This window comes from Meriones unguiculatus, chromosome 1 (assembly GCF_030254825.1).
Source record: "Meriones unguiculatus strain TT.TT164.6M chromosome 1, Bangor_MerUng_6.1, whole genome shotgun sequence".
Taxonomy (NCBI): Eukaryota; Metazoa; Chordata; class Mammalia; order Rodentia; family Muridae; genus Meriones; species Meriones unguiculatus.
Genome location: NC_083349.1, coordinates 67,299,538 through 67,325,286, shown reverse-complemented (window position 1 = coordinate 67,325,286; position 25,749 = coordinate 67,299,538). Strand labels below are relative to the sequence as shown.

The 25,749-nt window shown below is 46.2% G+C and overlaps 1 protein-coding gene across 3 annotated transcripts in view; it reads left to right on the top strand.

The window, feature by feature from the left end:
* The window catches only part of Xpnpep1 (X-prolyl aminopeptidase 1), a 49,120-nt gene that overhangs the window by 5,400 nt on the left and 17,971 nt on the right, over positions 1–25,749 (top strand). Inside the window, exons 2-8 of one of the 3 annotated variants that reach the window (XM_021653055.2) lie at positions 1,131–1,219; positions 7,819–7,943; positions 20,318–20,381; positions 21,468–21,572; positions 22,649–22,741; positions 23,026–23,169; positions 24,800–24,895. In XM_021653055.2, coding sequence (XP_021508730.1) covers positions 1,131–1,219; positions 7,819–7,943; positions 20,318–20,381; positions 21,468–21,572; positions 22,649–22,741; positions 23,026–23,169; positions 24,800–24,895 — 716 coding nt within the window. Of the gene's footprint in view, positions 1–1,130; positions 1,220–6,226; positions 6,331–7,818; positions 7,944–20,317; positions 20,382–21,467; positions 21,573–22,648; positions 22,742–23,025; positions 23,170–24,799; positions 24,896–25,749 lie in introns of those variants that run through there. The other 2 variants (XM_060390976.1, XM_021653057.2) reach the window with 2 other exon arrangements.

Sequence of the window (25,749 nt, the reverse complement as noted above, 5' to 3'; positions counted from 1 at the left end):
TCTAGATACTAAAAGGTTCTTAGCCCATTCTTGTGTGAGCTTGATAGAGAATTCTCAGGTACCACAAATTTAGAGGGACTTAGAGCTTGCCTAGGATGCTGGTGAGCTTAGCCTGGGAAGGTACCAGATCCACGTGGAGGCCTGTATGCCTGGGATCTAGGGTCCCCATAGCGAGGACAAGAAGCTCGGGTACAGATTTGCCTAAGAAGTTAATGTGAAAATTGAAACTGACAGTAATACTTGCATGAACTAGAACATAGCTTTTCATGGACAGTTTCTGGATAGATAAGCTTACCGAGGCCCCTCCCCCCTTTTTGAGATAACTGTTCACTGTGTAGCCCATGCATGTGGGCTCCTAGTTCCCTGCTTCAAGGGTGTGTACCACATGTCTGGCTAAAGAGTAACTTCATTTCCCTGAGGCCGGTTCTCAAGTATCCTAGGCTGACCTTGACTTTGAACTCCAGGCTTTACCTCTCAAGTGCTGGGATTTTGAACACGTACTTCCTGCCTGGTTTGTGCAGTCCTGGGGGTTGAGCCCAAGGCTTCCTGTGTGCTGGGCAAGGGTTCTACCAACTGAGCTACGTTCCCTCCCTTGAAGATAAACTCCTGATGAGCCACCAAGAGGGAGAAGCAGCAGATCCAAAGAACACAAGCATTGCTCTCCCAGGTGCGAAGTCTGAAATAGTGCCTAAATTGATCCTGCTGCTACAGGAGAAACCGAAACCAGAGAGAAAGAATAGGACGCCATGAAAAACGAAATAGGACTAAGTAGAACCTTGTACAAGTGAAAAAAAAAATCTAGTCATTGAGAACATAGTTACTGAAAGTAGATCTTAGTCTAGTAATGGGATTAGATGTCATTGAAGAGTATTCATGAAGTGAGGGTGAGCTGAGGAGGTCTGGCTGCTGTGGAGATGTTTGACAATGGCAATCTAATGTGTCCCACGAGGAAGTGCTCCCTGCACGGAGTTGGGGGGTGGCTTATCAGAAACCTGTATGCCATCCTTGAGACCAGGGTGAGAGTTCTGACTCACACTGGAAGACTGCCCAGCCGAGGTGATGCTTCTTTGATTATTCTCATCACGCTTCCTGGAGACAAAGTCTGCAGCATTCTGCTCTTTCTCTTTAAGGGCAAACCACCAAGATTTTCAGCTGAGAAATTTAAGAATAATTGAACCTAACGAGGTGACATCCTCAGGAGACAAGAGTGTGGAAACAGGTAACAGTAATTTTGCTTCTAAATTAGATGGAATATCACAATAGTTCCTGTCCCGGCCTCAAATTGACTGTAAGGAGGATAAGGGATCCTTAATTGATTGGCTAAGATGAGGATCTGGGAATTAAAAATCACAGTATTCTCTGTGTGATCAGTTACTGCATTTTGTATTTACCACTTAAGTTTATTGTATTTGTTTATTGTATATGAGTGTACCTGTCAGAGAACATGTACAGGGGACATGTCAGGGACAGCTTGTGGGAATTGGCTTTCTCCATCCACTGTGGGTCCTGGGACTGGAATACAAGTCAGGCTTGGTGGGAAGCACCTGCTGGGCCTTCTTGCTGACCGTAGTGTTTTTTGTTTTTTTGTTTTTCTTGTTGTTAATAAACAGAAAATTATACTTCCTTTTTTTCATTTCTTGTTCTTTTGGGGATGGATAGTGATGGTGGTAGGTGAAGACTGTTGTTGAAATGTCTTCTGGTTCTTCTAATATCAACCTTTATCTGTAATATAGACTGTTGATTATCTTAGAAATTAGCTTTCAACCTTTTGTCAGGTTCTTAAATGAGAAAATATATTACTATGCTGTATAAATTGAATATGCAATTAAGAATTTTTTTTTTTTAATAATTCTCAAGATCAGCCCTGTTAGTTATTCATCCAGTGGTTGCTAGAAAGGTGGCAAGGAACACATTGCTATATTCCTACCCTAGGGAAGCCTTGTTTTGTGGTGGCTGCCCTAGGAGAACTGCAGGGTGCTTTCCATCCTGTCTAAGTTCCTGGGGGAGACTAATGATATTGTGTGTGATTTTATGTCTAAAAGTAGAGATTACCCAGCTCATTTTGAGCTATATTAGGAAAAAGAGAGGGATACAGAGGAATTTTAATCCAGGAATCCCTTTGGCAAGGGGTCATTACATCCAGAGACCTTCTAGGTTTGAGTGATCTGGCTGGAATAGTACACACCTTTAATCCCAAACAGTGAAGGCAAGGTTAGTTTATAGAAGGAAGCAGCCATATTTGAAAGTGATGTTTAATTGAGGGGCAGACCAAGTGATGAATCAGAGATAGGATATGCCCAATTCTTACAAAGAAGAGGATAGGTAAGAAAAGGCTACTTAAGAGTAGCACAGAGAGGGAGAGGGAAGTTTTTTACTGAGAGTTTCTTACTGGGACAGTTTTACGGAGACAGGTTATAGAGAGAACAAGCTAGACATAGGTGAAGACAGAATGAGCCATAGGAGAAGGAGCCGGAAGATTAGAATATATTGCCAGAACTAGTTTGAGGCCAGGCAGAGCAATTCAGTTAGAAGCCAAGAGAAGCCAGTTTGAATCAGCTTGGTGAGGAGTTTAGGCCAGAACAGCTGAGTTGAACCTGCCAGTGAGAGTTCAGAAAGAGCTAGAAAGGCGTGGGAATGGCTTTCATCCCATCCTTTCATCTGAGGAAATAAAAACATTTACAGAAGAAAGAAGTAGGAAAAAGAGGGAGGAAGGAATAAAGGACTCAAATACTCAAATTTGGAGCTGGAAGAAAACTTCCAACTATATAAAGGAAGTAGAGTTTCCGGGAGCTAAGATGGTAGATGTGAGCCTGTGGTCAGAGCCTAAGGACTGATTCTGCAGGTTGTGTGTAGGCTCTTATTAAGTCCCCTAGGAATGTTGGCAATGACTAGAGAATTTCGTAGACCTTGGGTTCTTGCTCTTGATGGTTTAGCTGACTCAGGCAACTCCCTAACTCCTTCCAACCTCTGTTCATTTAAGTGGGAAATCTTCCTGGGAAGAATCGTAAGAATCAAGCACTAGTGTGTGTAAAGCCCTCCGCTTAGAGGGTGGAGACACGGTGCTGTCATAGTGGTTTTCAAGAGCATCTGGGCATGTTCTAGGATGCTTAAATTGGCGATATCAGCCCTTCTGTTCTTATAATCAGATGGGTGGAAATCCTAGCCAGAGCTTCAGGCCCAGGGTCACTTATTTTTTGAGCTCCTTCATGTATTCTTTCACACATGTTGTCATGTTTGGCGCTAACCACCCAGTGAGGGAAATGAGCTATGCCTTCTGTGGGAGCAGGGAAAAGCTTTTGTGATAAAGGCTTCAGGTTTGAGAGCTTATTTCATATGCAAGAGACTTTTCAATGAGTCATTCTCTTTAAGGCATGATTTAAAAATACCTGGCAGTGTAGGCTAATGTTACATCATGGACCGGTCTGTTGCTTTTGGCTTTCTACTTCCCTGCATACTGCTCAGCTCTTGGCTGCTGCTAACATTTCTAAAAAATAAAAGGATGTGGAGTGAGATGTTACAATACACCATCTTCTAAGTTCCTAGCTTTTTATCTCACTGTTCTGTAGCTTTTTCTGAAAAGATCATAGACACAACATTGTGATAGTCAGCCATCTAGATCTGTATAGTTAAGTACAGATATAGAAATGACGTGTTCTCTGCTTTAGTGAAAAGCAGGATACACACTTGTTACACCATTTGGCTTGTTGCATTTCTTCTTAGTTTATTCTGTATCAGACTCTAATAATTGCAGATACTCATAAAACACTTTTTATGTACTGTGTGCTTGTAATGCTTCTCATAGAATAATTAGTTTTCATTAAAACTACTATTTGAGACTCACCTCCTTGCTGCCTTTCCTCATGCTTCCACCCTAGTCCTGGGGTACGTAATTGTGCCAGTTTTGACCTTCAGCTTCATTCACCTCTTCAGCCTTTAGACACTTTCATAGACTGTTGTTTTTCATGGATATGGCTGTTCAAGCATCTTCCTTTTGTACTCTGGTAGTCTCTGGCTGAGTGACTGTTTCTGCTTCTACAAGCCCCTGACTTCAACCATTGTCTGATGTGTGGTCTTTACATTGCTGCCACTACCCTTATCATATCTGTTGATTGTACTTTGGAGAGGTTTTTCTTTTCTTCTTCTTCTTTTTTTTGAGACAGGGTTTCTCTGTGTAGCCTCGGCTGTCCTGGACTCGTTTTGTAGACCAGGCTGGGCTTGGACTCAGAGATCCGCCTGCCTCCGCCTCCTGAGTGCTGGGATTACGGGCATGTGCCACCACACCTGGCAAGGGAGTTTTTTCATCATGTGTTGTTGTAAATAAAAATTATGTTGGGTTTTATGATGTTTATTATTCTTAGCCTTATGATTATTATGGTGGTATTATTTAACCCGCTATTACAATCAAATGAAGACCAGACACCAGTAAATTTTATAATTGCCCTATTTACCTTGGGCTGGGCAGATATTTTACCTATGCTGTCTCAGTTACCTCACCATCTACCTCCCAGACCCCATCCAATGCCATCTGCCTTAACCATCCTTATCTGGGCTACTTTCTATCCAAAATCTTATAAATACTTGCTTGTATTCTTTATCTGGGCATTTCCACAACATTACTGGAATCCTTCCTCCAGGCCCATGGGATTTCTTCTTTATGCTAACCCATCATGGTGTCTTCCTTCCTCCTTTCTTCCCATCTGTCTCTTTCCCATGATTCTTCTGTTCCCAATGCCTGGGAACCTTAGCCATGCCTATCCCCTTCTGCCCTGCCCAGGTTTTAGGCCCTTCAATCAACCAGTCAGGTATAATGTCCTAGGCAGTTTTACACAACAAGAATAGGTGAATCCAGCAGTAACCAGATCTTGTTGGCCAGTAATTAGCATCAAAATACAAACATTACACCAATTTCCAACAATCGTGTTCAAGGATACAGATGACAGAGAAGTTGCTACATTTGACCCAAAACAACAACTGGTGTGAGGATACTGAAGGATAAGAAGACAGGAACAGGGGAAATATTGAGAATAGTAATGGGATCCAAAGATATGGTGGATGGAAGTGAATACACCGTTGTAAGAAATTGATGATGCTCATGATCCTACTAAGGCCTGACATGTCAATCAAAGAGAGGGATATAGTGATGAGGCGAGAAATAGTGATGAAGGCCAGGGGCTATGTGGGACTATGCACTTTGTTGTGAACCTGTAGCTGCTCCCAAAGATCAAATGTCTATTAAAGAGTGTGGTGAGGTAGTGGTGCCTGCTGTAAGATATGATGACTTAAATCGGATCCTTGGGACCCACACTGTGGAAAGAGAACTTTTCCTGCAAGTTGCCCTCTGACCTCCATGTGCACATGCACGCATACACACTCAAACAAATAAACGTAATTTAGAAATTTAAAGAAATACTTTGAGCTGGGTATGGTGGTGCATATAGTTCCCAGCACTCAGAAGTCTGCGCAGAATTTTGAGTTCCAAACCACATACTTGATGAGATCTCCAGCAACAACTGAAGTGACAGCAAAACAAACAACCCTTCCTTAAACAAATCCCTTATTATTCTGCTTTGACCCCTGCTGTTCTGCCCAGTTCACGAACCCCAAAAGACCAGGAATAAACAGACTCCGCTGTAAATATGTGAGGTTCTTTTTATTGTAAATTACAAGCTGCACCTTGGGCCCACACCCCCCACCGCCAAAGCGGTGGGAGCCGAGCTCGCTGTGCCCAGGTTAGTTGGGTGATTTAAAGATTCTGGTCCATCCCAGCATGCCCAAGGCAGGGGCAATTCCTGCCTGGCAAGCATCTGTTGGTCAAAATGCTACATTTTGAATTGGGTGGCTATAAGAAGGTCCCCAGACCATTAATGACCTGATGTCCCTCCCTAGGGGGATGGGCCAGTTTCCTAGCAACTGTATCTCTAGTGGATGGGGAAAGAATGCAGTAAGGTGGTCCTTCCCTTCAGGGCATTACTAGACATCTCCACCCACCTACTTCAGGTCTAAATAATAGCTGTTAATTTTTTAATCTTTTGGTCTCTCACTAGCATTCTAGTTATGTTTTATGCTAGTAATGCATGGGCTTGAGGGCCTTGTGCTTGACCACAACTCTGTGCTGGCCTTTTGTGAAGTCATGGGTGAGGTTGCTAGAGGACTGTGGCTATAAAGCCTCATCTATTTGGTGTTGGTGTCTGTTGAGAAAAGGGTTTTTTTTTTTTTTGAAGATTTACTAAGCAGCGGCTGGAGAGATGGCTTCATGGTTAAGACTCGGGCTACTCTTTCAGAGGACCCAGCTTTTATTCCCAGTGCCTACATGGTGGCTCACAGCTGGCCGTAAGTCCAATTCCAGGGACTGTGACACCTTCTAACCTCCAAGGGCACTAGGCATGCGCATACATACATGCAGACAAAACATTCATATACATAAACTAAATAAGTCTAAAAAAGTTGACAGTTCCATATATTTATATAATTAATTTTAGTCATTTTCCTCCCATTGCACTCATCCCCCACCTTCTCAATCAAGCCTTTCTTCTCATTAGTCACCCTCCTTTCATGTGTATATGATATATACATATATATCATATCATATATATCTTAAACTAAGTGGCTCACATACGTATGTGTTATGTGTGATCCACTTAGTTTAAGTGTTGCTTGCACCAGTATGGGTGAGATATTATTTATTGAAGCATAGGCAAGTATCAGTGGCTACGTCACTGAAGAAAATTACACCCTTCTCCCAGAAACCAACAGCCAGTAGTCTCTTGGAGGTGGGTGGGGCCTTGTTGACAGGCCCAGTCTTGTGTGTGTCTTCAGTGGATAAGCACAGCTGCAGTGAGAGAGTGAGTGAAACGGTTATGCCGTTCTGTGTCTCCATCCTCTGGCTTTTGTAGTCTTTAGGCCCCTCTTCTGTGATGTCCCCTGAGCATTGGAGTGGGTGATACAAATGTCCCATGCAGGGCTGAGCACTCACCATCACTATCTTGGCACTTTGGCGTCTCGGAGCAAGCCATGGGGAGCAAGCCAGTAAGCAGCGCCCTTCATGACCTCTGCATCAGCTCCTGCCTCCAGGTTTGGGCTGTGTTTGTGCTCCTGCCCTAACTTCCTGTGTTGACACACTTTGAAATGGAGCTCTAAGCTGAAATAAACCTGCGCTGTCTCAGGTTTCTTTTAGTCATGGTGTTTTATCACAGCAATAGAAACCCTAAAATTAAAATACCCCAAAGTAACCACTTATAACACATGGGTGATTGAAATTCTAGAAACTTTTCTGCATATGTACATTTTAAAAACAAGTTTAAAGTAAAATAATCTACATATACCCTTTCAAATATGCCCTTTGTAATTACTCACCAGGCCTAGATATCTTCCCAATATACAACCACACATACACCTATGTAATATTTTCCAAAGTCTATATAATTTTTAGTGGCTGCTCTGTATTATGCATTATAGTTCATTTAACCAATGATGTATCCTTCTGTTTCTTCCACAGCTATAAACAAAGGTTGACACCTATATTTTTATATACCTGTTTAATTATCCACTTAGAATGATGTTCTAGAAGTGAAAGATAATCAGGAAAGGAGTCTTAGTGACAAAATTTTTCTTGCCATCTAATGGCAGTTTGGAAGTAGCATTTAAAAACTGTAAGCAGAAGTATCCCTGGCTGCTTTGGGCTTGGTCTGGTGGTGGAGTGGTCAGTTTAAAGATGAAGCCGTAAGAGGATGGAATATGAAAGATGCCCTCCTTTAGCTTACTAGTCATTGAATTGCAGGGGCCAGGCCAGCTTTCTAACTAACTCTCCTGTTGTTGCAGACCACAGGATGGCTCCAAAGGTGACTTCAGAGCTGCTTCGGCAGCTGCGACAAGCTATGAGGAACTCTGAATATGTGGCAGAGCCGATCCAGGCCTATATCATCCCGTCAGGAGATGCCCACCAGGTACCAAAGGGAGATGTCAGAGGAGAGGACCCACAGCCCCCCTTCTTTTCAGCCTTCCCTCAGCTCTAACATGTTTATAGACTTCTGTTGGAAACCTGTAAGTGAGTGTGTCTTTGGGAATGGACGTAGGAGTGGTATCTGAGTAAGTCTCACTGAATGCTGGCTTCCTTGTTCCCAGTGAATTTACCAGCTTTCAGTAAATTGTGAAGAAATCAGTGTGCAAACTAAGGGCATAAGTTCTGGAACTTTCCATTGCTGATCCCACTGCTCCTGCCAGGCCCTGACCCCACTTCTCTTTTGCATCTCTCAGCTCAGGCAGATGGTCCCACACCTCTAGCATTGCTGGGAGCTAGTTAGAAAGCCACCATAGAGCTCCATCTTAGCCGTAATTAGTGGATCCTAGGGCTAACTTGGTGTGGGCAGGTCAGAAGGCATGCGCCTGCCCACCCTGTGCCATGCTACTCAAGGGCTGCAGAGATGAACCTGGAAGGCTGGGCTCCTGCTGGCACCGAGGCTCTAGTTCAGTGGGAAAAGAAAGGGTACAAAAGTGTCTCCCTGAATAGAGGCTTCTGTGAGTTTATTTTTCCAGCCTTTGCTTATGTGCAAGGCACTACCTCAGCCGTTGTGTCTCATGCCAACAGGAGAATTGATTTCTGCCTTAAGAATCAAACAGTTTAGTAGTGGGGTTACGTTGTATGTGTGTATGGAGCTGGCGGGATGGCTCAGTGGTTAAGAACAGTTGCTGATCGTCCAGCAGAATGGAGTTTGATTCTTAGTGTCCATTTTAGGCAGCTCACTGCTGCCTGTAACTGTAGTCAGGTTATCTGATACCACCCCTTGCCTCTCTGCAGGCACCCTTATGCATGTGTGCACAGTCATCCAGAGACATGCGCACATTTAAAAAGAAGTGCATGCGTGTATCTTCTGTAAGGGAGAATGCTCTAACCACAGTGGAGGAAACTTGATCAGGCCGTGGAAGAGCGGGTGATGGTGGGGGATTTGTGAGACAGGCCAGCACCTGCACGGAGCTCGAAGGGTAGACAGTGTGGGAAGTGGAAATGGGGGTGGAGAAGGGAAGGGCTCCAGGTAGGAGGGTTAAGAGGAACAAACCCAGAGAAGCAGAAAACTTCTTAGAAGTAGCGTGGCCGGTTTCCCTGGCCAGGTAACAGGGAGGTGAAAAGCATTAGTGGGAGATAGGGCTGGGTGTTAGGGTTCCTCAGTTGCTCATGGCAGAAATTGCTCCCGAGGCTCAGTGGACAAGAGAAATGCTTTGTGAGGGTTCAGACCAGTGGTTCTCAACCTGGGGGTCGAATGACCCTTTTTCAGGGGTCGCCTAAGACCATCTGGAAACACAGATATTTACATTATGATTCATAACAGTAGCAAAATTACAATTTTAAAGTAGCAAGGAAAATAATTGTATGGCTGGGGGTCAGCACAACAGGAGGAACTAATGAAGGGTCACAGCGTTAGGAAGGCTGAGAACCTCTGCTTTCGAGGCAGACACTGCGCTGTCAGTGCCCGCTTCTCATGCTTCCTTCTGGAGTTACGCTGGCGAGGAATGCTGCTGGCTGTGGGCAAGAGTGGGGGAGGGGCCAGGGAGGAGGGATTCTGCTTTTAATCTACATCATTCCCTCCCCCCCCCCCCCGCCAACAGGCAGGTTACAGAGCAGGTAGTATAATCTGGACAAGTGCTATGCTTTCATTGCTTTATCAAGACACCTGACTGAGGTTCATCCCGGGTCCAGAGTCTCAGGTCTGCGTATGATTGCTGTGGACCCTTGCTCTTCCTCTCTTGTGGACACTCAGGCCCCATGTGGAACAGACACGTGACTGGGACCCTGAGAGAGCAGGAGGCTAGCGAAGGTGTGACTGTACCATGCTAGATCCGACCTCTCCTGTGGTAGAAGACTCTCCACGTGCGTTCTGAGCTGTTCTTGTGTCTTGTAAGAAGTTGTTCAAACGTGTATTCTGTGACTTCAACAGTGAACTGAGCTGTAGTATCAGAGTCCACCAGCATGATCATTTAGAATGTGTAGGCCTGTGTTTTTAAGAATGTGTACACACCGCTACACAGCAGGTTTCCAGACGTTTTCCATCTTGCAAAGCAGATAAGAACTTTGCCTATTAAAGGGCCTTTCCATTCCTCCCTGCTCTATTACCCACCATTATATTTCCAGTTCTAAGAGTCTGACCACTTCAGATGCTTCCTGTAGCCAGAACTGTATGCTTGCCATTTATGACTAGATTGCTTTGCTGACAGTGTCCTCAAGGCTGTAGGCACATGACAGAAGCTGACAGATGTGGGTGATAGGGTTTCCCCAACTCTCTCTTGCTTTTCCCTCCCCCTCTCTCTTTTTCCTACCATTTGCTCTCCTCCCCTGACCCGTCTCTTCCTAATACTTGTACTTTATTGTGAACCTTGACCTCTAAGGGCAGCCTGGTACAGAAAGAGCTGAGCCTCACCAGTTAAGCCGAAGTGCGTGGCTCAGGCCGTGTGTCTGTGCGCTTGGGTTCTGTTCCTGTAGCCCAGGGTTCGGCTATACTCTGTACTATCTGTGTGTTCACTGATAGACAACATTCTCATAGCTTATCTCAGCCAAGTTTATCTTGGTGTTCTTAATCTTGGTTCTGTTCATGAGACAATTTTTTTCCCCTTTACTACAACCTGTTTTTTCTGTGCCCCATTGAATTTTACATACTTTCAACTTTGCCATTAGGTGTGGCCCCATATACCCCCTGGGAATGATAGCAAGGCTGGCCAAGGACAGGCTGCTGCAGTTGACTCAGCCCTTCAGTGATGATCCTGGAGTCTCACTGTTGATATTACTCAGTAAGGAGGCTAAGCCTCAAACCTCAGGAAAATGGACCATTTAGCAGCATCCTAAAAACAATAAATCAGGCTTGCTTAGTGCTAGTCACTAATTGCAGAAGTTGCTGTCTAGAGTACACAAATATATATATATATATATATATATATATATATAAAACAAAGAAAAAAAATATATAAATTTCTTAAAAAATTATTTATTTATTTATTTATTTTTATTGAGACCAGGTCTCACTACACAGCCTTTGCTGGCCTGGAACTCACTATGGAGCCCAGGCTGGCCTTGAATTAATTTTTAATTATATGTGTTTGTATGTGTGTGTATGAGAGAGAAAGAGAGAGAGAGACAGAGAAAGACAGAGACAGAGAGATGTATGTATGAGCATGTGGGTACCCACAGAGGCCAGAGGCCCGAGGTGAGATCCCCTGGAGCTCCAGTTACAAGCTTGTGGTTGTGAGCTGCCAATTGTGGATTCTGGGAGTTGAACTCAGCTCCTTTGCAAGGAGTAGCAATCACTATTAACTGCTGAATGGTGTGGCTAGTCCTGGTCCTTGATCCTCAGTCCTCTTGGCTTAACCTCTGGACTGCTGGGATGGCAGGGCTGTGGCACCACGCCCAGTGTGCTCCTGTGCTTTGCTGTCCTTCCATCTTCCCACCCCTCTGCTGCTGTTCTTTCATCCTTAACTGGCTTTTTCATTGCTGTAACTTAGCTGCCTGTGATGGATTTGTAGGGAAGCTGAGCTTTGTTCTTTGCCGTTTCTACCTGCCTGCTCAGGGGCTGACCTGGACAAATGCAGGGACAGGTAGCTCCCATGTGGGCCTGGGGGCTGGTCAAATGCTTGGATGCCAGATTTCCCACTTAACCAGTTGCTCAGTTGTTATTGTTAGACTCTGAGTCTCATCTTACCTGGTCTAAGGGGACAGTGACATGGGAGTCACAGGGCTGCTGTCAGCAAGTACTTACAGCAGGCCTGCCTTTTAGGTCTCATTGTCTGAGCTGCTTCTATTGTTGTTATTATCAGCATTACAGAAGCTAATGAGAGTTCCCTTAAGAGTAAAAAGTAGACAAGCCACAATCAGAGATGTGAACACAAAAGTTGCACATGTTGTAGGAAGGGTTTAGCTAGCACCATCCAGGAGAAATTTGTGAGGAGTGTGTAACTTTAAATCTTTAGTCACATTATAGTAAGGTACACATGCATACTTAATGGATTATTCACTACATTCTCACATATCAGTGTAAGGACTATAGAGTACTTTTTATAGGTATGTTTAAATGTGGTACTTTATGTTTAGAAACACCTCAGTTTGAATATGTGGGTTTGAGTATTTGGTCTTTATTTACTTTTCATTAGATTCATAGTTGACACAGTAGACTCACACACCCAGGCTGTTCTAAGAATCTTGACTATTGGTTTTAAAATTATATTGCATTGATTAAAGTGAAATAGAATTAAGTACTTAAGTTTTCAGTCTAATAGGTAGCTAATAGTAATAAGCTACTTTTTCAAGTAGTTCTATGTGGCTAGGAGCTCCTGTCATTCATAGTGTTAGCTTGTATAAGTATGAAATGCATTCCTACGTGAGAGAGACTTTTAAGACAGCAGGATTAAGGAAGGCTTCCTTGAAGAAGCCCATTTTTAAAAATAAGTTTATTCATTTATTCATTTTACATCTTGATCACAGCCCCCTCCCTTCTCCAGTCCCACCCTTCCACCTTTCCCCCCTTTCCTCCCTCCTTTTTTCCTCAGAAAAGGGGAGCTCCCCCTTTACAAACCCACCCTGGCCCATCAAGTCACATCACGACTTAGTACACCTTCTATTGAGGCCAGACAAGGCAGCCCAGCAAGGGGAAAGTGATCCAAAGGTGGGCAACTGAGTCCATGTCAGATATGACCCATGCTCCCCTTGTTGCTAGGGGACCCACCTGAAGACCAAACTGCCCATCAGTTACATATGTGTTGTGAGCTTAGATTCAGTCCATTCATGCTCTTTGGTTGGTGCTTTAGTCTCTGTAAACCCTATGGGCCTATGTTAGTTGACATTGTTGGTCTTCTTGAGTGGGTCTTGTCCCCTCCAGGACCTTCTATCCTTCCTCACACTCCTCCATGATTCCCCTAGGTCTGTCTGATGTTTGGTTGTGGGTCTCAACAGTTGTTTCCTTCCCACTGCTGGATGGAACCTCTCTGAGGACATCAGGGGTTGGCTTTCTCCAGTGGGGTGGGTCTCAGGTTGGGCCAGTCATGGACTGGCCATTCCCTCTTTCTCTGCTCCATCTTTATCCCTGCACACCCTGTAGGCAGGGTAGATTTTGGGTCAAAGGTTTTGTGGGTGGGTTGATGTCCCTCTCCCTCCACTGGAAGTCCCACCTGGCTAGGAGGTGGCCCTTTCAATCTCCATGTCCCCTGAAGCTCGGAGTCTCAGCTAGAGTCACCCTCATATCCTTCCAGGAGTTTACTCTGTTGTAAGTGTCCAGCTTGTCTCAGAGATGTCCTCCCCCCTGGTTTCCCTTCTTTCTCACTGCCCTCTTGCCTCCCACCCCATCACATCTGATCCCCAAACTTGTTCCCTTCTCCCTCTCCCTTCTCTTCCTCCACTTTTGACATCCATTCTGTTTCCCTTTCTGAGTGGTTTTGGGTCTGTGGATTGTAGCATGGTTATCCTGTATTATATCTACTTATCAGTGAGTCCATACTATGCCTGTCTTTCTGAGTGTAGGTTACCTCACTCAGGATGATCTTTTCTCAGTCCATCCATTTGCCTATAAATTGCATGATTTCCTTGTTTTTAATAGCTGAGTAGTATTCCATTGTGTAAATGTACCACAATTTCTCTATCCATGAAGAAGTACATTTAATTGGACTATGGGCTGTTAGATTTTGGATGCATGGAGAGAGATAGAGAGGGAATGGTGAGAGGGAGTGGGAGGAAGAGAGACAGACATTTATAAAAACCACACCATGGGCACATTTAGGCCAAGGCCGTTTATCAGACATTCGTTCCTGTTGACCCCCATAGTCAGGAGTTTTTGTTTTTTGAGACTATTGTCCAAACTTGGTGCTGTAGTAGACGATAACTTGATGCCTGATCCTCCTGCCTCTGTTAGGATTGCAGTGTACCACCATGTCTGGCTGAGCTGGGGGTTTCTTAGCAGGAACTCAGTAAGGATTTTGGAACAAGAAAGTAACATGACCAGTAGGGGTGTTATTGAGCATGGATTGGAGCAGGAAGACACAGAAGTGGGAACCCTGCGGATAGACCAGGGAATGCAGAGTCTGGTAAAGAGGGTCTGACACTGAGCAGTGGTTGCAGGATTGGGAGGGGAAACAGCAGGCATGCTTTATGTGTGAACCCTGCAGACAGTCGAAGTGTGCAGTCTGTGCGTGATTGCGATGGCACCAGCAGAAACGTTCCCTGCTTCAGTCCCCGTGGAGAGGCACCACACAGTGGGGTGACTCCATTAAGTGGGGTTCTGGGTCCTTGCCAGGACTTTGAGAACTGGGAGGGTTTCTTTGTGTGTGACTTGTTCAGCAGCCTCCTCAGCAATAGAGAGGCTCTGTTCTCTGCGTCTCTCGAGCCTAATTGTTTCATTTTAGCCTGATTCAAAGTTGTTGGAATTCCTTCTAGGGGTGGAGAAGGGAGGGCATTGGAGAAGTGGAGGGGAATCTTGAATTTTGTCCTTTGTGTACTTTCCAAAATACGGATACACCCACACACTGTTCTCCAGTGGAGATGAAGCAGACAAGCCTCAAATGCACAGTTATGCAAGGACCTGGCACTTGAGTGGTCAGCCTCTGCTGGCCTCTCTTGATTTAAGGGGTTCTTTTTAATACCAGAGCAAGGCCCAGGGGAGCTGTTACAGTGGTAATCTGACAGACAGTGCGATTCCTGGGCATCACCAGCTTCAAGCCAGGACAGTCACTGGATGGGGCCAGGGCTCATCCTTCTCATCTGAAAGGCCCAAAGCTCTGCTCTGTGGCTCGGTCAGTCAAAGGGTCATGTTTTGTCATAGTGATTAGGCTAGTGTGAGTCTTTGTGTGTAGTTCTCCTTTTGGAAGGTATGAATCAGGCTTTCCTGAACTCTCTATTTTTTCCATGTTTCCTGAGGTCATCCTCCTGTTTTGTTTTTTTTTCTTGAATTAATTCTGGGACAGAGTAGTGATTTCACCCTCTGGTTCATCAGAGGGTGATGTGGTGTTAATGCATTGTAAAGCCTCAGGGGCCTGGTGCTCTGAGGTCTTAAGTCGTCCTCCTGTAGTACGGAGTTCTTGGTGGGTGAGGGGCTTGACCCGGACTCTTTTTCTAGCTAGCAGAGGGAGAAAGAGTATGGAGAGAACATACTTTGAACTCTTGACCCAGCCGTTCCTTCCCCTTTCGTGACTTACCCAGCAGCCGTGCTGCCTGGGAAGTGGAGTCCTGGCTGGGGAGCCACTGTGCTGTAACCCATCTACACTATGGCAGGAGCGGTTGCCTTTGGGTCGCCATGCACTTTCCTCACAGATGTGGACTCCCTTCCCTTTAGGAGAGAAGTGCCAAAGCCTGGGCATCGATTATGTTAGCGTTTGGGGATAAGCAAGGAGCTATGTGTCTGTGCGCGGTCTGCATGTGGTATTTTCTGTGTACAGACGTCCAGCCATTCACTTTCAGTTTTTTTGAGAACTTAATGTGTATGAAGCATGTTCCAGATACTTGGATTATGGGAGTAGAGAGTCAGGGAGGGGGCAGAGATGCCCCCAGCGTGGCCTCTAGTAACTTTAGTCTTACTTGTCTCAGCGTTAATTGTCCTTGCCCTGTTCCATGTGACCATGTGACAGATCTTAAATCCCAGCACTAGCTACCACCCTATCCTCAACCTTAGTGTTTCTCTGGGGCTTACAGGATAGAATGCAAGCCTTTCAGGGTGGTGTTTGGGCCTCTGACTGTTTCTTTAGACTGTTCCCAGAATTCTCTGCTGCAGCCTCTGTTGTCAGGCCAGTTGGCTGGCAGCCTAGACCTTCTGTCTCTTGCTTCTGGCCTTCCCCTTTCTCCGGATTGTCCTCCCTCTGCTCCTCTGTCCATGGTGGCACAGGTTAAACCTCTGAGTGTGGCCTGATGGGGTAAAAGGCAGATCTGAGCAACCTTGAATCTAGAGCAAGCTTCATACCACATATTTGGCATACCTTAGGTGGCTTAGCTCATGTTTCTTGGGATGCCTATCTCCTGTGGCTGGCCAGATTGCCTCCTCTGAGAAATCTGCTTAGGTTCCCTGAGTCTGGCTCACTGCCCAATGCAGAGGAGCTAGTGCTGTTCCTTGTTAGTGCTGAGCACCCCCTCATTCCCAGCCTTTAGTGTGGGCATCATCTTCTCCCCATATCACAGGTGAGCGAGTTGAGCCCAAGGTTTATCCAGCTAGTAAGTTGAGTGCCAGGCTTGGTCATAGGCTTGGACTGTCAGTTGTGTGGTTATTGAAGGTTGAGGACTCTGGAGCATACTTTGTATTCCTTGTTCCTTCTCAATTTAGAATCCGTTTGTACTGTAAGTATTATACACAGTTCAAGATGGGAAGTTGCTTGGCAGCATAGCAAGGATGAGGGCTTTTAAAAGTGAGGCCTGAGTTCAAATTTCTCCTCTACTGTTTGTTGTGGTGGTACCGTGGGTGGAAGGAAGTAATTGACTTCTGTGAGCTTCAGTTTTGTTTTTCCACCCGTAGCTGGGGAGATGGTTACTTCTAGACCTGCTGTGGTATTAGCATTGGAAGAAATTAATATAGCTGTTGGCAACGAAAGGGATTAGAGCCTGACAGATGTGGGAGACCTCTGAAAGCTGGGAAGTGGGGTGTTAGAGGGGTGTTGGAGCTGGGGTTTGAGAGATGACGAAGGTTCTTTCTGTAGTTCCTAGATGTGCTTTATTTACATTGTCTGAGCTAGATGCCAACAGTTAAAAATTGAGTGGCTCCTCGGAAGCAGAGCACATGCATGCTCTGCTCGAGTACCGAAGGCTGTGGGAGTGAGGAACAGCTGCTGTCTGCAGAGGATGCCCCAAGGCCTCCTGCCTTGCTGCCAGGTGGTTGGGTTTGTAGCCTCAACTTCAGATGATCTCTTCAGGCCCTTTGTTGTTTCCTGTCATGCTGTCACAGGTCAAGCAGCAGAAGTATCCCCTCCACAGCTCAAGAGGTCCCCAGGTCTGTAGGGGCCAGCAGGGAGGACCCTGGCTTTTGGCTGCTCTGGTGACCTTTGTTTCCTGGCTGGTGGTCTTTCATTTTTATACAGATGGATAAGGTTCCCTGGGTCCAGGGAGAGGTCTTCCAGTTATTTGGCACATGTTGCTTGAGGACCTATGGCATGGCATCTGCTCTGTGCACAGGGACAGTTGTGGCCACTCTGACCTCACGGGCTGCTCTGGGGGAGGCGTGAAGGGCCAATGCAGGAAAAGTGTGAAGTGTTCCCTAAGAAAAAAGCTGCTTCTGTACAGAGCGCCCAGAGTGGCTGGTGCCTGTGCTGTTTCGGTAGCTGAGGCAGCTCTCTGTGGAGATGACATTCAGCCTGAAATGTCCTCATGAGAAGGCGCTGGTGGGATTTGGGGTTGGGGGATTTCAGAGAACAACAGGGCCTGATGAGGTAGTAACTAGGGGACTGGGCCAAGATTTGCATTTGATCTTAAACATGACAGGCAAGCCTTTCAGGGTGGTGTTTGGGCCTCTGAGAGGGTTTGAAGGAACATGGTAATAAGATGTTGATGTTAAGAATATATGTGTGTTTGAAATTCTCAGTGTGTATGCAGTGTGGATTTCAGGGCTGTGGGCAGGTGGAAATAATGAGGCTTGGCCTGAATCCTCTTATGAGAAATGCAGAGAATGGGAAATTTTGGAGGAAAAGCCAGCAGCTGTGTCTGCGTTTTTGTGCGTTTTCCTCAGGCTCTGGGAAGACTGTCCCTGGGCTTTGCCAGCTTCATGGCTGGGGAAGAGCATGGGCCAGCACTCAGTGCTTGTCTGGCCTTCAGTGTGGAGGGAATGATGCTGTCAGCTCCTCTAGCGGTGTCTTTCTGGCTTGTTGACCACTGAGGTCATGTCTGGTTCTTGCCCCCGGCCTTGTCTGGGTCCCAGGCTAGACATGATCATCTGCTGCAGAAATCTGTCCCCTGCCTTTCTGGTGGGGACTGCATGAATCCTGTGGTCTCCTGTTCTTCATCCCCACGTCCAAGCTCGCCCACAGTGTAATGGGGTCACAGTGGAGACCTCTTTGTCATTAGCATTGTCTTGTCAGGGCATCATTGCCACGTCACAGGTAGGAGGGCCACATCCAGGGAGCCATGTTGTCAGTGGAGAGCATCCTTGCTGAGAGGATCTGTTGCCTTTGTTGCCCTAATCCCTCAGATGCTTTCCTTAGGAAGATGGGTTTAAGATCGCTTTCATGTATAGTTCTTCTTCCAGGCTTCTGCCGAGGTTAACAGGTTATCTGTACTTCCCAGTAGTTCCAGGAGACAGATGTTGCTTCTCTCCAGCATCTCTTTCTCCTTAACGTTTTTTTTTGAAACTTTTGAGGCTTTTTTTGATTTTTAATTAAAAATTTTTATTAAGATGCCCCGGCTGTATTTGAACTTGTTCAAGGCAGGGCTTGAACTTAAGATCTTCCTGCCTTGACCTCCTGAGCATCTGATATAGGCCTGTGCCTCTAGACTGATGCACCCCTGTCTTTCTTTTGAAAGTTTTGTATGGAGCAGTCACTGGGTTAACAAACAAGCGTTCTGGTGGCCATTTCTTCTTGTCTCTGTAGGTCTAATGAATTGTCTGTATGTCTTATGTGCTCTTTGTGGGAATGACACACTTTAGAGATGAGGAACTGGGGTTAGGCCCCGGTGTGGTCTGCAGGTCCTCTTGCTTCTCTTCTCCCAGCAGGTACTTTGAGCACTTTCCTACTGTCCCCAGGGTTTTGGTGAGGTGTAGGTCTCCGTCACAGCAGGAATGGAACATTGGGTACTTTGTCCCTCACTGACTGCTTCCAAATGCCCTGGGCTCTGGGAACAGGTTCCTTCCCTCCCTCTAGGGTCTTGCCATGTGGACCTCGCTGTTTCTTGACTCATGATTCTTCTGCCGCAGCCTCTTCAGTTCTGACATTGCAAGTGTATGCTACCATGCCTAACATTCTTTATGCTGGTCCTTCAGCTTGGGGAAGAAAAACCTACTGAGAGTGGCAGTGGAAGGACACTCAATTCTGGACACAGGCAGAGCTGGCCTTGGATCATGGTCCATTGTCGGCTTGACCGTGGGCAAGTTACCTCAGTTTCCCTTAGAACCTTAATGTGTTAGTTACTTGTCTTTCTGCAAACACATCTGACAAAAACTGGGTAAGGAAGGGAGGGCTTGAGGGTGCACTCCATCGTGGCCGGAAAGGGGTCCCCACTGGAGCTTGAGTGGCTGGTCGTATTGTCTCCATAGCTGGGAGGCAGAGAGATGAATGCTGGTGTCAGAACACTATCTCCTTTCCATTCCGTCTGAGACTCCAGCCCAAGGAGTGGTATCACCCACCCACAGTTAGAGGGCTTCTACCTCAATTAGCCTAACCTGGAAAATCCCTTTAGGGTGGGCCATTCTCCCGTAATAAACCTAATCTTAATATCCCCACAGACCTGCCCAGAAGTTTGTTTCCTAGGTGATTCTAGAGTCTGTCAAGTTGAGAGGATTAGCCCTTACACTCAGTTTCTAGAGTCCCGGGGATGAGAGGTACCTAATGTGCTAGAAGGCAGCCTGGCATAGGCGTCAGACTTGAGGGTCTGGGGCTGACTGCTCAGGTTTGAATCCTGCCTCTGCTGTTTGTGCACATGAATACCGCTTCTCTGGCTGCTCTATGGTGGTTTCTCACATCCTGCTGCCCTTCCACCTTCTAACATGCGAACTTCTTTCCTACACAGAGGTAGGGGCATTCTCAGGAGAAGAACCTGGTTTTTCTGGAGCCCCCTGGATTGGAGGAAGCGTTTCCTTCAATTGCCTGACAGGAAGGGACAAGCCTGTGTGGGAGACTGATGCCACCATGGAGGGGACTCAGACAGGACATTCAGAAAGAAGCCAATGTCTAAAGAGATTTCACTTAAAACAGAAATGCAGCTCTACTTTTCAGAAAAATAACAGATGCCCAAATGTCAGAGTAGGGAGGGAGAAAGCTACCAGTGTTTGTAAGATCTTATTGAGGAAGCAGTTTTGAGCCGCTTCTCTGGGTTGCTTTGTTCTCCAAATGGGGTTGGGGAGCTAAAGGGTGTTAGCTCGTAGCCTTTAATTAGACTTGTTTACAGTGAGTGCTAACTTTTTGTTGTTGTTTTGCTTTTTTTGAGGCAGGATGTTGCTGTGTAGCCCAGGCTGGCATCAAACTTGAGATCTTTTTGCCTCAGTGCTGGCATTACAGATGAATGCCACTGTATTTGGCTATTAAAAAAAAAAGTTGGTTTCTTTTCTACCTGTTCCTTTGGCTTGACCAGTGAAGGTACCGGAACCCTCCAGCCGTTGTAATGCGCGTAGGCTTCAGCACAGGGTGTGAATAGTTACGGTCCAACTCTCTCATCTTTGTTTTCCAGAGTGAGTACATTGCACCCTGTGACTGTCGGAGGGCTTTTGTCTCTGGGTTCGATGGCTCTGCAGGTGAGTCACTAAATTGTCTGTTTTCAGTTTGTCGTTGTCTTTGTTCCCCTCCCAAGATAACTGAATTGTGTTTCAGCCTATGCTATAGAACTAAAAGTAAATGCAAAGTGGACATACCCCAGCTGAGCCTATGAAGGGTGGTGTGGGATCTCATTTCCCGGCTCATCAATGGCACCTTTTAGTGACTCTGTTCTTTTCCATGTTTTTGCTGTTTTAGACAAAGCAGAACAACCTTGAATTATAAAGAACAGTCTTGAGCTTTGCATTGCTTATGGCATACACACAGGAAGTAGTGTTATTGAAACTGAGCCTGGCTTCCTGGCTAGTGCTCCAAACGTGAAATGGGCTTTTAATAGCTTATCTGTTTTCCTATTTTAGTTTTCTGAGGACTTGACTTTTCGGTTCTTCATTTTCAGCGGTGTCAGATAATAACGGATGATGTTGGGCTTTTGGTGTTATGCCCTACGTTTTCCAAAACTGTTACACCCTTGACTTTTTGGGTGGTTTCCCCTTTGGGTCACCATTCCTTGAACAAACTCGATGATGTAGGAGTCCCTCTTTACTTGTGGTTCACCTCTGCTTCCTTTGGCTTAAGTGCTTGTGTTGGTTGGCACATTTGGGTTGGTTTTGGCCACCACCTCTGCTGAGAGCCCCAAGGTCTGCCAGAGCTTGGAACTAAGGGTGAATAGAGGTGGGAGGCACAGACTCCTGCTGGTGCCTGCTGAATCACGATGGTCTGGGTTGCCTGCTTCTGGGGGAGGAGGAGCAGCTCTTTGAGGGTGTCTATTGGAGCAGAAGAACCTTCCCCACCCTGTCTTTCTGGTTATGAGATTTGGCCATATGGTCCTTGGTTCTGTCCCTAACTGAGGCTACATGTATGCAGAGACCAGCATCCCGGTAGTCTGGGCTTCAAGACTGCTTCCTACAGTCTGACTTGCAGCCGCTGTGACATCGTTTCCTAAAGGTTTCCTTGAAGTCTAAGACTACTGGGAGCATGTGCTCCTCACTGCCCTGGCCTGCCTATCACCATTTCTTATACAGATTCTCAGTGGTAGTCAGAAACCTTTTCTTGCTGCTTTGCTCTAGGCACAGCCATCATCACAGAAGAGCATGCAGCCATGTGGACTGATGGGCGCTACTTTCTCCAAGCTGCCAAGCAGATGGATAACAACTGGACCCTCATGAAGATGGGTGGGTAGAAGCATAGACCAGCCACTGTCATTGGCCTGCTCTGGGCAGGGGTGGTGGAATGCTTCAGGGATCTAGGATCTTAATGCTTTTCCTGACATCTTGGATCCTTTGAAAAGCCACAGAAAAACAAAAAAGTGGTGTGCTTCTGTGTACACACCATTGCACACTCACTTTTAGAGGTTCCAAGGTTCAAAAAATCCCAGGTTTATATTGCTGAGAGAAATGGACTTTGGGGTCCACAAGCTAAAGCTGTCAGGTCTGATAGCACTATAGGGTCAGAGCAATAAACCATGAGTCCTGTCTCCTGTTAAAGCAGGAATGTCAGTGCGATGGGTGGTGTGGATCCTTCTCCCTTCTGAGTGCTTCTCCCATGTGCTGTCTGCATTCTCTCAGGTGTGCTGCTCTAGGGAGGTTCTGCGGACTTCTCACTGCCCATGAGTGACTCAGTCCTGGGGTTTTGCCAAAGGTCTGTTTGCTAGGAAGTGATATGACTTCATCCTACAGAAGTTACACCAGGAGTTCCAAGAAAAACTTTTGTTAAGAAAGTGGCTTATTTAGTGGTTTGTTAAAAAAAAAAAAAGTGGAAATAATTGAATAGCAAAATAAAGCTTCATGCCAGCCTGTAGTTTTTAAGGACCAGGAGTCTTGAGCTTATAAACCTTTGAGCTTCCTGTCTGTCAGAAGTCAGCAGAGAAAACATGAATGCATGAGTTTTTATTCTGAATAGGCACACATGTGCCAGGCTGTTGTTAACTGTTCAGCAAGAATCTCATTGGTTTAAAAACTATATCCCCAAAATACTGGCTTGATTAAAGAAAAACTGACCTATAGACATGGTTCTAGTTCATTTTGGAGGTTGTTTAGTGCCTTTTCAGTCTTGTGGAAGCAAGAGGCTGTCCTCTGTTTTGGCTGGAGTTCCAGGGTTACGGTAGGCTCCTGTGTACATCACTTGGAATCCCCAAAAAGACTGTTTTTGTGGCCAAGACCTAGGCTCAGTCCTCTGGTCAGAGACTGACAGTGAGCAGGGGCTTTGCTCTGTGGTCTTGGCCTTGTACTTAGCAGTCCTGTCTTCCTAGGTCTGAAGGACACACCAACTCAGGAGGACTGGCTGGTGAGTGTGCTTCCGGAAGGATCCAGGGTTGGTGTGGACCCTCTCATCATTCCCACAGGTGAGTGACTCAGTCCTTTCTGGCCTTCTAGACACCTCTGTATCCTCCTTGTTTACTATGGGGATCTGGGGCATTTGGGGCTCAGTATGACTTGGTGTCTTGATAGAGGCTCAGCTAAGGAAGACATTTCTGGGACAGAGGCAGGGAAGGCCATGTGGTGAAGTTCTTTATTCTGCATGCCTGGCACTGAGGAATGCCTTTTAGAAGGGCCTGGCCCAGGTCCTGCTATTTGTCTTAAATGAAATGAGAGTTCGTTTCATGGCTGATCACATGGTTTTCTTCAGATTACTGGAAGAAGATGGCCAAGGTACTTCGAAGTGCTGGTCACCACCTCGTGCCTGTGAAGGAGAACCTCGTGGACAAAATCTGGACGGACCGGCCAGAGCGTCCCTGCAAGCCCCTTCTCACACTGGGCCTGGATTATACAGGTCAGAGCCATAGTGGTGACCCTAGACTTCTGCTTTGCCAACCCATCATGTCAAAGTTCATATTAAAGACCCTGTTATGGAGTTGGTAGGTCACACTGTGTGTAGCTTTGTCTCCAGCACAGGCCTCTGATGCCTCTGTGCCTTACCTGGTGTAGAGGGGCATTTGACAGAGCAGGACTTTGCTGCCTTACACTTTTGCCACCTGCTCGCCACTTACTTAGGCTTAGTCTGTTGTTGCAGAGCAATTCTGGTGGCATTGTGGGTGCTGGTGGGGAAGACTGAAGCTTTTCCCTGGCTGCCAACTGCTACTCTTCTGGGTCTGGTGGTGGGTGCAGCATCTTGTGACCCTAGTTTTGTTTCCTCTATGCTGGTACTTGTAGGGTTGCCTTCCAGGCCTCACTCTCTTGTACCTTACACTGTGAAAGTTTAGATGTGGTTGTTTCCGTGGCCTGTGAGAGTGGGTGAGCTGCATGTGTTAAACCTTTCGTGAGAGAAGGAAGTGTGGATTGATGAAGACAGTGAAGGGTAGAGGGAGGAGACTGGAGGTGGGGCTGCCAGGGAGGGAGCCTTGCTGTAGAGACAGGGAGGTAGATGGGGGATGTCTGGAATGTAGGCAGATTGCCAGAGGGGTCCTGGGAAGCAAGTATCACAGCTCAGACACCCGGCCAAGTTTTAAGCAGCGTTCCCAGGCTGATCTTCAGAGCAGTCTGTGGTTGTGGGCAGCCCCAGGCTTGCTCTCCTGTGTGACACCCTCACTGGATGGTGTGGTTGCTTGGGGAGGATGGTACAGCCAGTGGCTAAGGGTCAGCTTAGTATTTTCCATCAGCATGGTTGAAATTGTTCTTTAACTGAAACAGAGCCTCTGACCTGTTGCTGTAGAAGAGATCTCAGATATTGCTGCCAAAGTTTCTGTTTTGCAAGCAGTTGCATGCTTGCAATGGGCAGGACAATGAGCTACATACAACATTCAGGTGTGTCTATCCTGGTCATAGGTAGCTAGTGATCACCTAAGTTACAGATGTACTGTGGTGAGGTGACTTTCTTTGGTGCCATATTGCATTCTGGGGAGCAGCAGGGAGGCCGTGGCTGTGCCTAGCAGACCAGATGTGAGTTTGCAGTGATGCTCCCAGTGAGTCAGGCTGCAGGGGACTCTTGGGTCTTAGCCTAAGTCTTGGGGGCCAGGAACTATAAAGTGAGTTTCATGGGTGAGGTCTTCTGTTTGAGAGCCCATTCATATAGCTCATTCAGTTTCCTGAATCACACCAACCTTTATAGAATAATGCACTTAATTGCAGATCTAATCGTGTGCGTTGTTTTGTAGATTGTGTGTCCAAAGAGGGAAGGACTGGGTCTGTTCAGAGCCATAACTGTGCTGAGCAGCTGGACCCCTGGCAAGCCTAGCTGCTTCGTAGGCATTTGTGGATAGACATTTTACTGGTGAGGCAGTCGGGACTCATGACAGTCAAGTGACTTTGCAGAGCCTCTTCTGTAGGCTTGACTCAGCTGCCTGCCTGTGCAGGCTGCACGCTTGCTGTGAGAGCTGCTTCTGTGAAAGAGCGTTTGGCCTTTTCGCTTGGCTTCCGACTTCACAGGATCACAGCTGAAGTCAGAAGCCTGTTGTTTCTTGCAGGCATCTCCTGGAAGGAGAAGGTTGCAGACCTTCGGATGAAAATGGCAGAGAGGAGCATCGTATGGTTTGTGGTCACTGCCCTTGATGAAATTGCATGTGAGTACTCTGGGTTCACTGTGCAGGCATTACCTGATCTCCTCCTTGGGCCTCTGCGAATCTGCGTGTTCCAGCCATTCAGCTTTCTGAATGGTGAGGGAATTTGTAACAGACAGTGTCTCCAAATAAGAGAGCAAATGCCAGTTAGCACAAAGGAGAAAACATGACCATGAGTTGGGTAGGGGATGATTATACAGCGAGGGGCTCATTGTGAGTCCATGTGTGATGCCTACCTTTGGCCCATCTCTTAAAATTGTGACTTATCTGAGGAAGAATATTTCTCCTAAATGTTTCCTGTGTCGCTTTCTTTATGCTTACATAGTTTTCTAAGATCTTCACAGAGAGAACATTCTGGTACAGTTTTTATCTCAGGAAACGTAAGAACTGAAACTTCTTTAGGCCCTTTTCTTTAACCTTTGATCTCCCCCTACTTATGCCCTATGCGGTTGTTCAGTCTTCTGTCATCTTCCAGAATCTGAATGAATCTTACAAAGTGTTCCCTCCTGTCTTGTTCTGACTGGATTTGATTTAGGGAAGTTACTTCTGCATTTTACCTCCCTGCTGGAAGAAGAAAGCCCATTCCGTAATGTCCTGCCTCTTCAGTCTTCCAGACTTTGACAGACCTCAGTGACTGCTGTCTCTAATTAACCCCAGCAAGCAGAGGAAAAACACACACACACAAGTGGCTTCTCCCTTTGAATATAAGACAACATGTTCCCATTTTGGAAAACCTGTGAAGTGCAGAGGGAGTAGAAAACAACAGCAAAAACAACAAACCAAAACCCAAGATCAACCACAATCCTGTTACCTAGCAACAAGCATTGTTGACATTTCTGTGTATCTGTCATCCGCCT